Below are 15,051 nucleotides of genomic sequence, written 5' to 3'. Positions count from 1 at the left end.
GTCCCTGCTCCCGGCCAGTGCCCGGGTCCCTGGAGTCACACCCTCCTTCCTCTTTGTGACGGGAAGCGCCCGCCCGTGTCCTGGGCCCCGTGGACCCCCGCTGCCTGGGGACGCGGGGCCCTCCGTCCATCCGTCCGTCCGTCCGCTGTGGGTTTGACCCGCCCTTCACTTGCTGAGGCAGCGCTGGTGGGCGTCACGGGCCCCGGGGGTTAAGTGGCCGTCCCCAGTGCTGCCGGCCGCAGTAAAAAGGGTTCCTCCTTTCCGTTTCGGGGGGGGGGGTTCTGTCTCCGCGCTGTCCCCGATGCTACGAGCGCCCTGCCGTGGCCCGGCTGTGTGCCACTGTCCTCATTCGCCCCCCCAAGCTTGTGACGGGCACTTTGGACAGCCGTACCAGCTCGGTTTTCCATGTTCTCCTTCACGCGGTCGAACGATTTCATTTTTCGGGGTCACATCCCTCTGTGGCCCTCCTTCTGTGCAGGCAGAGGACCCCTACTTCACACCAGCACGTGCACTCACTGAGACCCCGGCAGGGCCGCACGCAGAGGTGGCGCCGGCAGGTGAGACAAGGTGCGGCCCCGCCCTCAGCGAGCTGACCGGGACGAGCCGGGAGCGGGAGGAGCCGGCCTCTCCCGGAGCCCGCAGCCGACACGCTGCCGCTCCGGGTGCGTTTCCTGCGCCCACGCTTCCCTCGCTGTCACACACCCCCCCGAGGTGACGTGTTTCCTGGCTCCCGCGACCGCCAGTGCTCACACCATCGGGGTGGGGTGTGCTCTTTGGGGCGGGAAGACGCACCCCCAGAGCAGCAGTTTTTCTTCCCGCGCTGTCTGGGCTCCGCGTGTCAGCAGAGGAGTGCAGACCCTCCACATGCCTGGCTTCCAGCAGACTGGAAGGGCCGGGTCGGAATTCTAGTCGGGTTAGCCAGAGTATGCTTGTCACACGAACAGAGCAACCTGGAGTAAACCCGTGGTTAAAACAGCACCGTGAACCGGGGCTGAGCAGAGCCTGCAATCATCTGATAATTCAGAAAACCTCTCAGTGTGTTGCCGTGACTCGAGGGGAAGGACTTGTGCCCTGAGCAGCTGTGGGGGTGGAAGGGGACCTGGGCAGACCTCGGGTGTTGGTGTCAGGATGGGTCAAAGTGCGGTGGTCCCGTAGGTAGCCCCGTGAAAATCATACTATAACTTAATTCAGACATGCACCAAATTACAGAATTAGAGCATGCAACATGCAAACCATGCACCGTTGCCATCAAGTGGATCCTTAGACGCAAGGTTCTCTGGGAGTCAGCAGGGCCCATTCTCTCAAGTACCCAGGGTCCGGCAGAAGCAGCTCTTGCTGGAGTCTGGTCAACAGGGTAATAATGCATGGGTGCAGTAAGTTACAGTTTCAGTTTGAACACGTCACCTGAAGTGTCATGTCGTGAGCTGGAGTGTGATATTGTTACGTTACAGAATTACATGCTCATGGTTTTGTAGTAAAAGATTGTGAGCCCCACCTGTTATGGCTCAGTGGACTGAGTGCAGGCCTGTGAACCAAAGGGTCACTGGTTCGATTCCCAGTCAGGGCACAGGCCTGGGTTGCAGACCAGGTCCCCAGCAACCTCACATTGACGTTTCTCTCCCTCTCTCCCACACCTCCCCTCTCTCTAAAAATAAATAAAATCTTTTTTAAGAAAGATTTTGTAATACAGAGGGGGGCGTCATTTGTGCCAGACCCGCTACGTGGCTGCCTGTGACCAAACCCCCCGGCTCTGCTTTGTGCAGTTGGAACTTTACTCTCGGAGTGACGCACAGTCATCCGTGAGGCAGCAGGTTCGGACTTCAGGCTCAGAGAACCAGCCCCGTCCCCTCCGACTTCCCCACTTCCTTCCCCTTCCCTCCCATATGGAATGCTGAGCCCCCACTGCACACAGAACAGTGTCTGTCAGATCCCACGTGGACAGACGTGTCTGACGAGCACACGTGAAGGCCAAGGAGAGCCTTCCGTCCACAGTCCCCACTCTGTGCCCCCCACTCCGGGCCCTCGGGCGGGCTCCCGGCCGCAGGGCGTCTGGAGTTGGTCGGGGAGGCGCAGCAGCTCCGATCAGCGGCCAGTCCTGAGTCTCAGCCCCGGGGGCGCTGTCCTCCCGGCTCCTCGGCCCTGCGAAAGCAGGCGTGGGCGGTCGCTGTGGGGACGGGCGCCCTGCAGGACGGCTGATGGGGAGCAGGAGGGGCGGGCGGTGGCCGCCGGGGGGTTCAGGGTGTAGGAGCTGTGCGGTGCCCAGGAGGGGCACGAGTCCCTCTGGTAAGCAGTTGTGGAGGTTTAAAAACTGAAGCGAAAAGTGGTTTTTCTTTCAGTGTGGATTAGATTTTCAGTCCGGTACTAAGTTGTGAGACTTAACCGTTGATTGAGCTATTCGGACCCGACTACTGACTGCGCGGCACCGTGCGGTGATTCTCTTGGTCTGGGGCGCCGAGGGCAGCCTGCGCTGGAGGCCGGGGGGCCCTCTCTCCGAGGTGGCCAGTCGGTTGGCCTGGTCTCGCTCGGACACACACAGCCTGCTGTCCTCGTTTTCGGGACAGACAGTGAGCCTGGCAAGCTTCACTGGTCACAGGGATCGCCCTCGGCCTATTCCCGCGTCTCTTCCTCCGGCTTCTCCGGAGCTCCCAGGCGTCGGTTCTTTCCGGTTCTCTCCACGGGGGAGGGAGGGGCACCCTCAGGGCAGCGGCGGAGTGGGGGACCTTTCTGTGTGGCGTTTGATCAGGGCCTTACGAGCTGGGGCCAGACCGCCCGCCTGGCTTCTCAGCGTGGACGGACTCGCTGTGTGGTTCACGGGCGGCTGTGGCTCCCTGTGAGTGCGCGTCCGCGGGTTCAGCCCCACGGACTTCCTGCGTGCCCGTGCGCAGCCTCCGTGTTCAGACGGGCCCTTCCTTCCGCGTGGGTGCACCCCGCGTAACCGACCGCGCATCCTCACTGCGGCGGGGTTTCGGTGCTGCTAGTCTCTGCAAGTGAAACGTGCTCCGTGATTTCTCTGGGAGGGCTGTGCCGTAGCTCTGGGACGGCCTCAAACCGCGTGTTGTCCGCTGTAAGCTGCTGGGGGCCCGCCGGCGAGGCCCGAGGCTCCGGGGTCCCGGTGCGGAGAGACGACCCGCGTTGCGCTTGCCCCCGCAGGAGGATCTCGCTGGCCACGCCGCGGCAGCTGTACAAGTCCTCCAACATGACGCAGCGCTGGCAGAGGAGGGAGATCTCCAACTTCGAGTACCTGATGTTCCTGAACACCATCGCAGGTGAGCCCGGCCCGCCCTCGCGGGGCGCGTCGCTGTTCCGCGGTATCTCGGGGCGCGTGGGGCTTCAGGGGGTGCATGCTCCTCCCTGGCATCCAGGCGCAGCGTCAGCCCAGACATCACAGCCCCCTCCCACGACACGGCGCCAGCACCGGGACCGGCCAGTTCCACGGCTCGGGCGCACTTGTCGTCGGAGAGACTCGTGCTCGCTGCTCTCCCTCCGCGTGCTGTCCGCCCACAGCTGCGTCCGAGGGTTATCAGAGTCAGCACCCGCTGCGGGGAGTGGCGGGAGATAATGACGGGAAACGTGATTTCACTGCCTTGTCACTGCACACGCGGCGGCGGCGAGACAGGCGTGCAGCAACAGCAGCAGGGCCCGGCCCGGTGCACGTGTCACCTGCATCATGGCATGATTGGGTCACAGCTTTCTTCCCCTTAAAACCTTCAGATAAAAATACAAAATCAGAGTACATGTCTAAATGACGAGTCACTGCCATCCACCTCGGCAGAGCCGTGCTTACAACTTAGAAGCAGGCAGGCTCTGTGTTCCTGCCGCATCGGTGGTTGCCACGGTTACGCGTGTCCCAGAGACTGAAGGGCCTCTTTTTTGTGAGGGGAAGCTCCGAAGACCTCATGCACGTTGAGTCACAGTTTCCTTGTGTAGACCAGGTACCGTGGAAATTCTCTGCAGTCAGATGGATCCAAATAACTGCTCACGTCCACACGCCTGCCCCCCATCGTTGCTGTCCAGGGCGCACGCTCAGAACCGCGAGGGCGCAGCCGTGCCCTCTGACTCCTCACTTGCCCGGACCGCCGTGAGGTGCTGGTCTCCGTGCACCCACCGCGCTTGTGTGAATGTGGACGCTGCCGTGTGTGCTCAGCGTGGGTGACAGATGTGCATCGGGGAGCGCACTCGGTCCGTCAGCATACGGGCACAAAAGAGTTGTTTGAAGTGATTTTGCGTTGTGGTCACTTAGTGTCCTGATGTCAGTGCGTTCACTAATGAGACACTAGAGGTGGAGCCACAGGGCTGTTTAACTAAACATATAAAACCTTATTGTATGTTTTATACATACATCTCTGTCACGTACGTATGTCTTCTGATATCTTCATGACATATTTTACATATATTCATATTATTTACATGTCAGTTCATACCATGCATACACCTTAAACCTATTTACTAGTGCGGAGAGAAAAGGTGAGTGTTATACTACACATACTACCGTATTTTTAGGACTACGAGACACGCCAGACCATAAGACACACCTAGGTTTTAGAGGAGGAAAATATGAAAAAATTTTTTGAAGCAAAAAATGTGGTAAAATATTTAATAACCTGTGACCCCAATCCACTACCAACCCCACCACCACCACAGTGAGCCAGGTAAGCTACATTCAGACTATAAGACACACCTCCTTTTCCTCCCAAGTTTGGGGGTGCATCTTACAGTCCGAGAAAAATGCGGTGATGAGCACGCACAGATGGAAGGAGCGACAGTGCCCCAGATGCAGAGAACTGCACGTCACTGGCCTACTCAGGGGGCCGCATGAGGTAGTGCAAGGAGCCTGAGCTTCGGTGGGAAGAGGGGAGGGGCGGAGCCGCTGACCTGTCGCCCCGGGCGCAGGGCACAGGGCACAGGTGGAAGGTCGAGCTCTCGCTCCGCCCGTGGGCCGTCCGGCAGCCCTTCCGAGGCCCTGTGTGCCGCGCACAGCTGCCTGATGACACGTGTTTGGGCTCTGGCCGTCCTGCCTGGTGCTGTGACTGTCAGTGTCGTCTTGACTTTTTACATTGTTTGGGGTTTTTTGAATCATAACAAAATTTTGCCCATTTTTTAGTAACTTAGAATGTAGGCATCTTGTAATTAACTATCCTAGAAATATGTTTACATTGTAAAAACCAAATACAATATATTTTTTCAAATAAAAAATCAATATTTTAATCACTTCTATGTAGGACAGAAATTCATTCATTGCTTATTTTTGTATATAATTTACTACCCAGAAGCCATATTATTGTTAAACTCTTAGTTTTTAGAGTTCATCTGTTTTTGCATAAAAGCAAGACTTCAGACTCTGAACATTTTGTTGTTCGCACAATGTATCATTTTCAGCCACACGGATCAGGGCCTGACCTTTGGGGATAACGTCCTTTTGCATTCTCACACCCAGGCGGGGCTATAGGGCGCACCTACTCGGACCGCGCGAACGGGAGGGCGCCGGGAGGGCGGAGGGGCTCGGTGTGTCCGGGCGGAAGCGCAGAGCCGGCGCAGTTCCACCTGCGCTGTGCGCGCAGCGCGTCTCTGGGCGGAAGGGCCCGCGCGGGCTGCGAGGGAGGGGGCTGCAGTGAGGCCCGGGGGCGCGGAGCCTGACCCCGGACGCTGAGGGGTGGGCGCAGTGTGGGGCTGAGGACGACCAGAGCGGGGACTCCTGTGCGTGGCGGGAGCCAGGACTGAGACAGCGCTTGGTCGGGGCGGCTGCTGGGGGGGGGGGGGGGGAGGACGGGCGCCAGGGGGGTGCGGGGTCCGTTCGTTCGTCCCCGCGGAGTAAGCAGCCGCCGGACGCACTCGGTGCCGGGCGCCCATGCCGCCCCGGACAGGAGAGGGTGGTGTCCGCCCTCCCGCGACAGGCAGAGTGCCCCAGCGGGGTCTGTGCAAGCGACGGGGACTCCTCCGACCAGCACCCAAAGGCGTTCGGACGCCCCGATGTGGCCGCCACTTACGACCGAGAGGCCGGGAGGGTCCCTCTCAGGCGGCACCTGCATTGGGAATTGGGGCGCGAGCAGGAGTTCGCCAGAAAGCAGGCGGAGGGCCTTCCGAGGGACAGGAGACGCGCGTTCAGTGGGGCCCGGGTTGGTGAGGCGGCGCCGCGTGACTCGGCGCCCCACGCTGCCCTGCGCGGCGGTTCGGGCTCCGCGGCAGCTTCAGGGGCCCGGTCACGTAGTGACCGCGCGTGTAAGTGGGTTGGACGTGAGGCTGAGCGTCTCCTGAGAGGGCGTTAGAATTCCCAATGACAAATGCCCCGAGTCACCCAAAGCCAGGAAATGGTTGGCTTATGTCTTCATCACCTTTTTCTAAACATTTCTTTAATTATTCCTCATCTCAAGATTCAGAAACTAATAATGTTCTCGTTATTTTTGTTTGGTTTCATTATTTCTTCTCGAAACATTTAACGATATTAACAACATTAGCATCAATATTCAGAAAATACTAGTAAATAATTGCTAGCATTTATTGAGCAATTTACAGCTAAACATTTGTTCCAAGTGCTTCATGTGTGTTTACTCATTAGGTCCCAACAGCCACCCCGGAGCTGGGTTCTGGTGGCGTCCCCGCGCCGCGCCTGCGGTGACAGGGCGCCGAGGGGTCGGGCCCCTTGCCCAGGCCGCAGAGCCGCCCGGCGTGAGCCGCCCGGCGTGGGGCCAGGGCTGCGGAGGGGCGGGTGGGGGGCGGGCTCCCCTGCTCCGGGGAGTGCAGGGCGCGCTCCAGTTCCGCCGGGAAAACCCAGACAGTGATTTTCGACGGTTTCACCCGAAGCAGCCTGTGAAGTCCGTTTGAGGTTGCGACTTGTGTAGACACCTGGGGGCAGGCCTGGGATCCCCTGGGGAGTGTTCCCCGGGGCCTGGGCCTGCGGGAGCCCACTCGCAGCAGGGAGTGGCTGCCGGAGGGCTGGGGCGTGTCTGTGGAACCGCCCTCCGTGGGGCATGGAGAGAGGAGAAGTGGGACGGCAAGGCCTCGGCAGACCCCACAGGGAGCCGGGAGCCGGGCACAGCCCGTCTTTGCCAGGAAGGCCCCTTGACTGGGAGTCTCATCCTCCTCCCTGACGCCCCCAAACTGTCACGGCTAACGGCACCCCACCGCCTGCTCGCCTGCCCGTTCTGAACGTCTCCGCAGGCGAGCGGCCCGCCCTGTGAACCCTCTTCAGCGACCAGGCGGAGGGGGCCTGTGCGGGAGAGGGCTCTCCTCCTGGGACGGTGTGTCCGGAGCGGGTGTGCCTCTCACATCACCTGGAGCGCCGGCAGACACACAGTCGGTGGCCTGTCCTCAGAGTCCGGATCCCTGAGGTTGGGGCAGGGCTCTCGAGAATTGGATGCTGAGGCCCCTGGTCCAGGGCCCACCTTCGGGGAAGCCGCCCCACATCCATTTTCCTGCAGAGCCTGTCCAGTAGCTGGGCCAACCTCCCGGGGCAGCCGCCTCTCCTGCAGCGCCGCCCCCGGTGCACCTGCCGGCCTCGCGCCCGTGCGCCCTCAGCACTCTCTGCCCCCACCGCCTTCCCGCTGAGCCTGGGGGTCGCCACGGGAAGAGAGCGGTGACCAGCGAACACCCACCAGACTGAGCGGACTCATAGTTACGCTCTGTGAGTGTGTGCACGCACGCTTTTGTGGTCGGGTAAGCGAGTCCCTGAAGTCGATGGGTGAGGGATTCGTTCCGTTCCCCGGGTTAAAGAGAAGATCACAGAGTTGGAGTCCGACTGCGAGGAGGGAACGATGCTTCCTGGCCTCACGTTTTTAAAAATGTGGGTCAGCGTGACTTCCATTTGCACTGTGTGCTCAAAGACTTCATTTTCTAATAAAAATGTGAAAATGCACCCTCAGATGTATCTTCTTTCTCTACACTGTTACTTCAACACGAAACACAAAGGACATTTTATGACCCATTTCTTGCTCTCCATTCTTTGAGGTCTCTCATACTCAGCCAATTTTGCTTTTCTCCTTTCAGGAGGCTTTTAAACAGCGGACAGCCTGTGAGGTCCATGGCAGCAGTTTCTCAGTGCTGGCGTATTAGGGACTTTAGACCGCTGCGTGGTGTGTATGTATGCATCGTTGCATATAAACACACACTCTATTTTATGTATGTTAATTTTATAAAGATCCTTTACATAGTAAAAGAAATCTGTCAAATAATCAGAAACCATAATTTTAAAAAGATGCCTAAAAGCCCATAAATATTTTGTGGCCTTTCTTTCTATTTATAAATTTAATAAATACTCATTATAGAAGATTAGAAATATGGAAAAGTGTAATTAAAAAATTACGTGGCCTGGCCGTGGACATGAGAGGTGGCGCTGCCGTGGGTTTTCTCCCTTTCTCTTCCCTGGGGACGCGCCCCGCACGGGCTCCGAGGCGGTGTCCGTGTCACCGAGTGTCCTGGGAAGGCACGGTTTTAAAACTGCATGAATGCCTGACTGAGGACCGTGGTGGAATGCATTGCACTACTTCTAAGCACACGGATTTTTTTTAATTTTCAAAGAACATTACGTTTTGGAAAATTGTGTAAATGAATTTTAATGCTGCTTCGATTTTGGCTGGAAATGCGGTTCCTCCCTCGAGTTTCTGGAGCGACCTGACTCCCGCTCCCCGAGTTCTGAAAGGTACAACCTGCGCCTCATTTCATACCTTATTAGATAAGCCCATGAACAAGATGTTAAAACCTGACATCCCTGCCTTAAAAAAAAAAAAAAATAGCAGCCTGGTTGCTAACGCAGCTTCGCGTAAATGATCCCGTTAGGTTTGAGATTTTTTTTAAGGTTTTTGAGTTGTTTTTCATGTGATCGGCTAATGAATTCAGCACAACTTCCCCCAGCGCCAACCTTTTTCTCCTGCTTAGCATTTTCCACTTTTTTACTCTGTGATGTACAAGTCCTCGCTGGTTAATTATGTATATATTTAGCTACTGCATGCGCTGGGCTTATTATTGTCATCTAATTAGATGTAACTTGAACTGCTTGCTTCCAGAAAAATCATTAAAAATTCTTTCCTAATGACCTCGAGATGACAAAATGTCTGTAAAGTGTGAAGACGCAGACGCGCACGGGAACGCCGCTCTTAAGGAGCGCTAATCCAGACGCCGCGATCGTCTAATTAAACAATGTTCCGCTGTCATTAGCGTTCCCACCAAGGAGTTGCAGTTCTAATTTCTTTGTCAGCTGTCTCTGGATCACTTTACCTTCCAAACCGAAGTGCCATATGAAAACATTAAATTGGATGGTTTAATTAAAAAGTTTTTTTTTTTAGTGAAGAAACATATCCAGTGTTTCTGAGATCTCATTTACTGCGCCTCACTGTTACCGCTGGAGCCGATCAGTGTCACAAGCTTGCGACTTTTAATACCCGTCCTCTGAGATGGATCCTTACGAGCGTAGTTAGTAGGAAAAGTCTGCACTTGCTACACTGCTGGAAGAGGAAAGAACCTTACCAGTTACCATGCAGGGTTATTTACTGAGTTCCAGTTACTCCAAAAAGAATTCAAGGTGGAACAACTGATAAACGAGTTCCCAGAAGCGCCAGAACCTGGCAGGTGTTACTTTGGAAATACTTCTTTTTTTTTTTTAGCTAATTTAGTGAACATCATTTTTTTAAAATTTCACAAAGGTGTCCAGTAAAACTATGAGTCACAATACTAGTTTATAGCCGGAACTTGTGACTGCATAACCCCAACGCGCCACGCAGTCATCCTCTCCACCCACACGCCTTTAAACTACACGGTGCGTTTTCCGGTCAAATCGGAAGTGCCCGTCGACTGTGCACGCTGCGAGGCTTCGAGGTGGAAACTTTTGATGTGACTGTTTGAGTACATTGACTCACAAGTCTTGTATCTGTTAGAATTGAGGAGTTGCTCTAGCTCTAGTGGTTCGAAAATGGCTAGACTTCCCTGCGCACCTGTTCTCCGCAAGCCTCACCGGCACCGTGGAAGCCAGGGTCCGCCTGGGAGGGCGGGGTGTGGCGGGCTGCAGCGGCGCCCCCGGCCTGGGTTGTGTCTTCAAGGCGATGCTTTCTCGTCTTGGCATTTTTTCCAAAAATACCTTTATTTCTTTTCCCTTATGAGCAAGTCATTTCTGTTAAAAGGCTAGTGTCTTCAAGCATGGACTCCATTTTTGTGCTATTTGTATTTATATGCTACCTTTACGTCCTGAGTTCATGTAATTTGGCTTCTCATTTATTTTGACAGTTTTTCCATTAGCATATGGTATAGAAAATTTAAAAATCGTGGTGTCTAATTTTCGGCTATTAAATTATTTATATAAGTAACATAAAAGTATGTTCTATAAATGCATCACCATTATTCTATACAAATACACCTATACACCGAGAGACCTACTTTTGCGTTAAATCTCAGACTGGTAAGTGGAGTGGGAGTTCAGAACCTGGCGGGGCACCGAAGGGGCCCAGGGCCCGGTTCACACCCAGGAAGAGCTCTGCTTGGCCCTCTGTGTGCGTATGTGTGTGGAAAAAACCCGGGACTGATCGGGTGTCCCGGGTTAGCATTCACGGAGCTCCCGGTGGTAAGTGTAAAATCTGGGCGTCTTACGAGGATACTGTCTCAGCACAACACTGTCAGGTGCACGGGACTGGAATAAATTCCCAGGTCCTCGTGTCGTGCCCTCGCGGCGTGGTCCTTCACAACAGACGTCACCACGCGGCAGGCGCACCCCTGGCCGGGCTGTGTGGACGCAGGCACCCCCTTTGGTCTAACGTGACAGTCACAGGATCTCCCTCTGTCACCTTCCCATCCCCCCTCCAAAGAGACTGTCCCGTAACTGTCCTCCTTTTCTCAGCTCACGCTTGCGAATCTGTTCACATTCAGCTCGTTTTTATCACATACGGATTCATTCCTTCAACAAACATCTGCTGGGCAAATACACAAAGACTGAAGCCGCGCCTACACACGCGGAGAGGGGGGGAGCGGGGACCCCAGAGCCTGCCTTCTCCAGTGCACGGGAGCGCGGAGGGGCCGACAGGTCCGCGGGGTATCGTCAGCTGTGATACGCGTCGGGGGGAGAGGGTGCTGGGGCCGTGCTGGGAGCGCCTCTGTGCTCCCTCCAGGGCACGCAGAGAGGGGCAGCACCCCGCCTTCCGCCCACCGCGCATGCTCCCGGGACGCAGCCTCTGCTCCTCCAGCCTGGATCTCCATGCGAGCTCGCAGAGTGCGCCCCCTGCCGGCCTCGTCCTGCCCGCGCCCGTGCTCCCTGTCACAGAATACGTCACCCAACCTGCAGGGGCCCGGGCCCGCTAGGGGTCTCCTCCGCGGCCACTGCCAGGGTCCCCAGCCTCGAAGGCTCCACTTCCAAGGTGGCCCTGTCATCTTCATCACAGTCGGCAGGGGAGGGCTGGGGCCTGGAGGCACCCGCGCGGCACAGCACGGGGCCCAGCTGGGTCGGTGCATGGGCCACCTCCGCTCACCTGCTGCCACTCCCTGCGGCTGGGGCTCTTTGGGGGTGGGGTGGGGTGCAGAGGAAGAAGAGAATCGATGGTGACAAACAGCGGCCTCTACGCAAGCTGCTGCGATCGAAGAGTGATTGTACTTACCCGTTAGTTATCACTGAGTGAGTTCACTTGAAACACCGTTGTAAGTGCTTTCAGTTAAACAAAGGCATGGTTCAGTGAGCACATTCAGTAGGTGTCTCACCTGTCCCACGAGCAGGAGTGGTTCCCCATCAGCTGGTGAACGCAGGCTACCTCTCGTCTCTCTCTCTTCCAGGACGGACATACAACGACCTGAACCAGTACCCCGTGTTCCCCTGGGTCCTCACAAACTATGAGTCGGAAGAATTGGACTTGACCCTTCCAGGGAACTTCAGGGATCTGTCGAAGGTAACTTCTCAGTACCCAGAAGTCCGTGATCTTCACAAGGCCGGGTTCTAGGGACACTCCCCCCCCCCAGTGTGTCTGTTCAGCGGACACTCGTCACAATGTCGGCCTCGCCGCCTTCCCTGGGAGTCGGCATCTGAATCACGCCAGCTCCTAGCGTCGAGCGTGTGCCGCGAGGAGATACATCGGTGGGAGTCTGGGCGAAGCACGTGGGTGTTTGAGAAAGAGCAGATGTAGGGGGAGATTGCTCAGATATCCTAGGTTTTAAAGGTCAAGGTAAGAAACCTGAAATCAGTTTAAGATACCATAGCAAACAGTTCCTATGACACATTTCCTAGGTGGTAGAGCGTGTTATCCCCTCTCTCTCTCTCTCTCTCTCTCTCTCTCTCACACACACACACACACACACCGTAGGGGAGCTTAACAATGAGGCGAAGCTGGAAACAGCAGTTTATCAAGATTCTGCTAAGGTTCAGCCCCGAAACGGGACGAGAAAGTCCGTAGTAGGGATGAGAATGGACGGCGAATTCGGGGGCAGGTTACTCCTTTGTCCAGAGGAGACTCGAGGGGCACGGGCATCTGCGAAGGGCAGGGAAGAGCTGGGAGCGGCGCCCAGAAGCCTCCCCAAGGCCAGTCGGAGTGGGCCCCTGTGCTTGCGGCTCGGGCCCCACCCCCGGACTCTGGCCTTCTCTCTTCTCTGCCCTCGTGGCTGCCGGGCCAGCCTTCCGCCGCTGGTTGAAAGACGTGTGGGGGGGCCTGGTTTGCGTGGGAGGTGGGGAGGAGCACAGGGACAGGTAGCGTGGGCCCTGCGTGCCCAGGGAGCCCCCCGCCCCGGTCCCCAATTAGTCCGGCACTCGGCCTTCACGCAACACGCCGGACAGCCCGGCTCCCCGGGAGGAAGTGCTGCACCCCACCGCTCACCCCACCGCCCACCGGAACCGCTTCATCCCAGCCCCGAGTCCCCAGCTGTCTCATAAGGACCCCCCCACCCGCCCACCCCCGTCTTCTGCTGAAGCCGAAAAGGTGGAGCAGCACGTGCACTGGAAGACGGTGACGCGGTCGTGGCGCCTTGGGCACCGCGTGGGTCGTGGCTGCTGCTGCTGCCACCGCCCGTGGGGTCTGCAGCCTGTTGTTGGAGCCTGCGTGCTGGTCTACAGGTTCTCGCCTGCCATTCTCCCTAGTTCTTCCACTGTGTGTGAACTTTTAATCCACTCGTAGTCGCTAGCTCGTAAACTTAGTTTGGGGTTACAGGCACTGAAGGGACCCGAGACGCCGGTGGCCAGCACCTCCCTGACGGTCCCGGGGGTGACAGTGACGCTGGCAGCCGGGTGGCCAGCACCTCCCTGACGGTCCCGGGGGTGACAGTGACGCTGGCAGCCGGGTGGCCAGCACCTCCCTGACGGTCCCGGGGGTGACAGTGACGCTGGCAGCCGGGTGGCCAGCACCTCCCTGACGGTCCCGGGGGTGACAGTGACGCTGGCAGCCGGGTGGCCAGCACCTCCCTGACGGTCCCGGGGGTGACAGTGACGCTGGCAGCCGGGTGGCCAGTGCGCCTGTGGACGCCGTGCTTTCCCCGGCGCCGGAGCCGAAGGAACACAGACCGCTCGCCGCTCGCGGCAGGCCGGTAACTGACCGGCTAACTGACCGGACTCGGGTGCACAGACAGGCTGTGGTTCCTGGGCCCCCCTGCACCCCCCTCCCGGAGCGGATCTAGCTCCCCGTCACGGACAGCGTGGAGAAAACCGTCCTCCGAGACCCTGAGGATTACGGGGCCGGGTCCTGTCGCGAGAGCGACGCGGAGGCGACAGGCAGCGGTCCGACCAGCCTCTGGAGCCGGACTGCCCGAGAGCAAGCCCTCCGGCCGCCACTCATGGCTCTGGGGCCTCCGCGAGGTCCCCTCATTTCTCTCTGCCTCGGTCTCCCCCCGTGTGACGGGGGCAGCGTGGCGGGGGAGGCGTGCGGTGGCTGCGGGGCGACGGTGGGTGTGGAGGAAACACACAGGTCATCAGTACGAGGACGGGACCTGGCAGACGGGCTCTCTCCACGGAGTCCTCTCTGCGTGTGCCCTGTTCGGCGTCAGTGGGACGCCCATTGTGCGGTGGGTGCTAGGAAACACACACACACACGCATGTAAAATGAAGGCCTCAGGGCAGGTCCCCAAGTAGCTGATGCAGAAGGGTAGAACCTCGAAGCTGGCCACTGCCGTGGAGGGAGGCCCTTCCGTAGGGTCAGCCGGGAGACGGGGAGAGGGAGGTGGCGGGGCAGACGCCCCTCTGTCCCCCTTTATATTTGTGCGTCCTCCCCGCACTCAGCGAGCGAAGCCCTCGCCACGAGCCGCCTCTCTGCCAGCACCGCGCCCGGTGGACCGGAGCGCGGGGGCGGGAATACTGCGGGTGGAGCTGCAGCCTTCCTGGGAGGAGTCGAGTCCGAAGCCGAGGGAAAACCCAGACAGTGCCCAGAGTTCCCTGCGGCCGCACTCCTGACGGTCAGCACAGTGCAAAGGGCCGTGCCCTGTCGCAGGGAGCACGCTCAGCTGCTCCACGGTGCTGGGCCCAGACGTCCGTGGAGCCCCACCCCAGCCGCAGGCAATTCGGCCTTCGTGGCGACCGACGTGGGTCATGGGAGATACGTGGAGAAATGCGGGCTTCTGCCCTGTGTAGTAACGTGAAATAAACCACGCTGGGCGGTCCTGTGTCTGGAGTAGCCGGAATGAACACGCAAGCATTTCTCAAGTGTTCCAGGCTTACGTTTAACCAGTGTCCCCATTGGCGTGACCGTCCCTGCCATGACTGGCATGGGCCCTCCCAGTTCTCTGCGGTGGGCGGGACAGGTGAGCACACGGGGCCCAGGCGAGCGGGTGGCGCGGGGCGAGCCTGGAGCCCACGTGTTGCGTCCGTGTGACCCCGCAAGCCCTCCTGTTGCAGAGAGCTCCGCCCCCGGCCCTGAGCTGAGCCGGCCTTTCCGTTCCGTCCTCGGTGCTCGGCCAGACCCGCGCGGTGGAGCAGCACGAGCAGATTGAAGCCTCCTGACACGTGAATACACTGCTCTCACGTCGTTCCCACGCCTCATCGAGTTTCTTAATAGCCTTCTTACAAATGGGCTGGAAACCCAGACTCTCCTGTGTAAAACTCATTAATAAACAGGATTGTAATGTGTGAAAATATATCATATCATATGCCTAATGAGAAAAGGACGTTTGAAG

At 57.9% G+C, this 15,051-nt stretch overlaps 1 protein-coding gene across 8 annotated transcripts in view; it reads left to right on the top strand.

Moving 5' to 3' along the window:
- NBEA (neurobeachin) overlaps positions 1–15,051 on the top strand; it is a 449,525-nt gene that overhangs the window by 375,440 nt on the left and 59,034 nt on the right. For all 8 annotated transcript variants that reach the window (XM_036011183.1, XM_028526291.2, XM_036011184.1 and 5 more), the window contains 2 exons: positions 3,151–3,266; positions 11,740–11,852. In XM_036011183.1, coding sequence (XP_035867076.1) covers positions 3,151–3,266; positions 11,740–11,852 — 229 coding nt within the window. The remainder of the gene's footprint in view (positions 1–3,150; positions 3,267–11,739; positions 11,853–15,051) is intronic.

This window comes from Phyllostomus discolor, chromosome 11 (assembly GCF_004126475.2).
Source record: "Phyllostomus discolor isolate MPI-MPIP mPhyDis1 chromosome 11, mPhyDis1.pri.v3, whole genome shotgun sequence".
In the NCBI taxonomy this organism is placed as follows: Eukaryota; Metazoa; Chordata; class Mammalia; order Chiroptera; family Phyllostomidae; genus Phyllostomus; species Phyllostomus discolor.
Note: the sequence above shows the minus strand (reverse complement) of the source record. Positions and strands in the feature narration are given on the sequence as shown.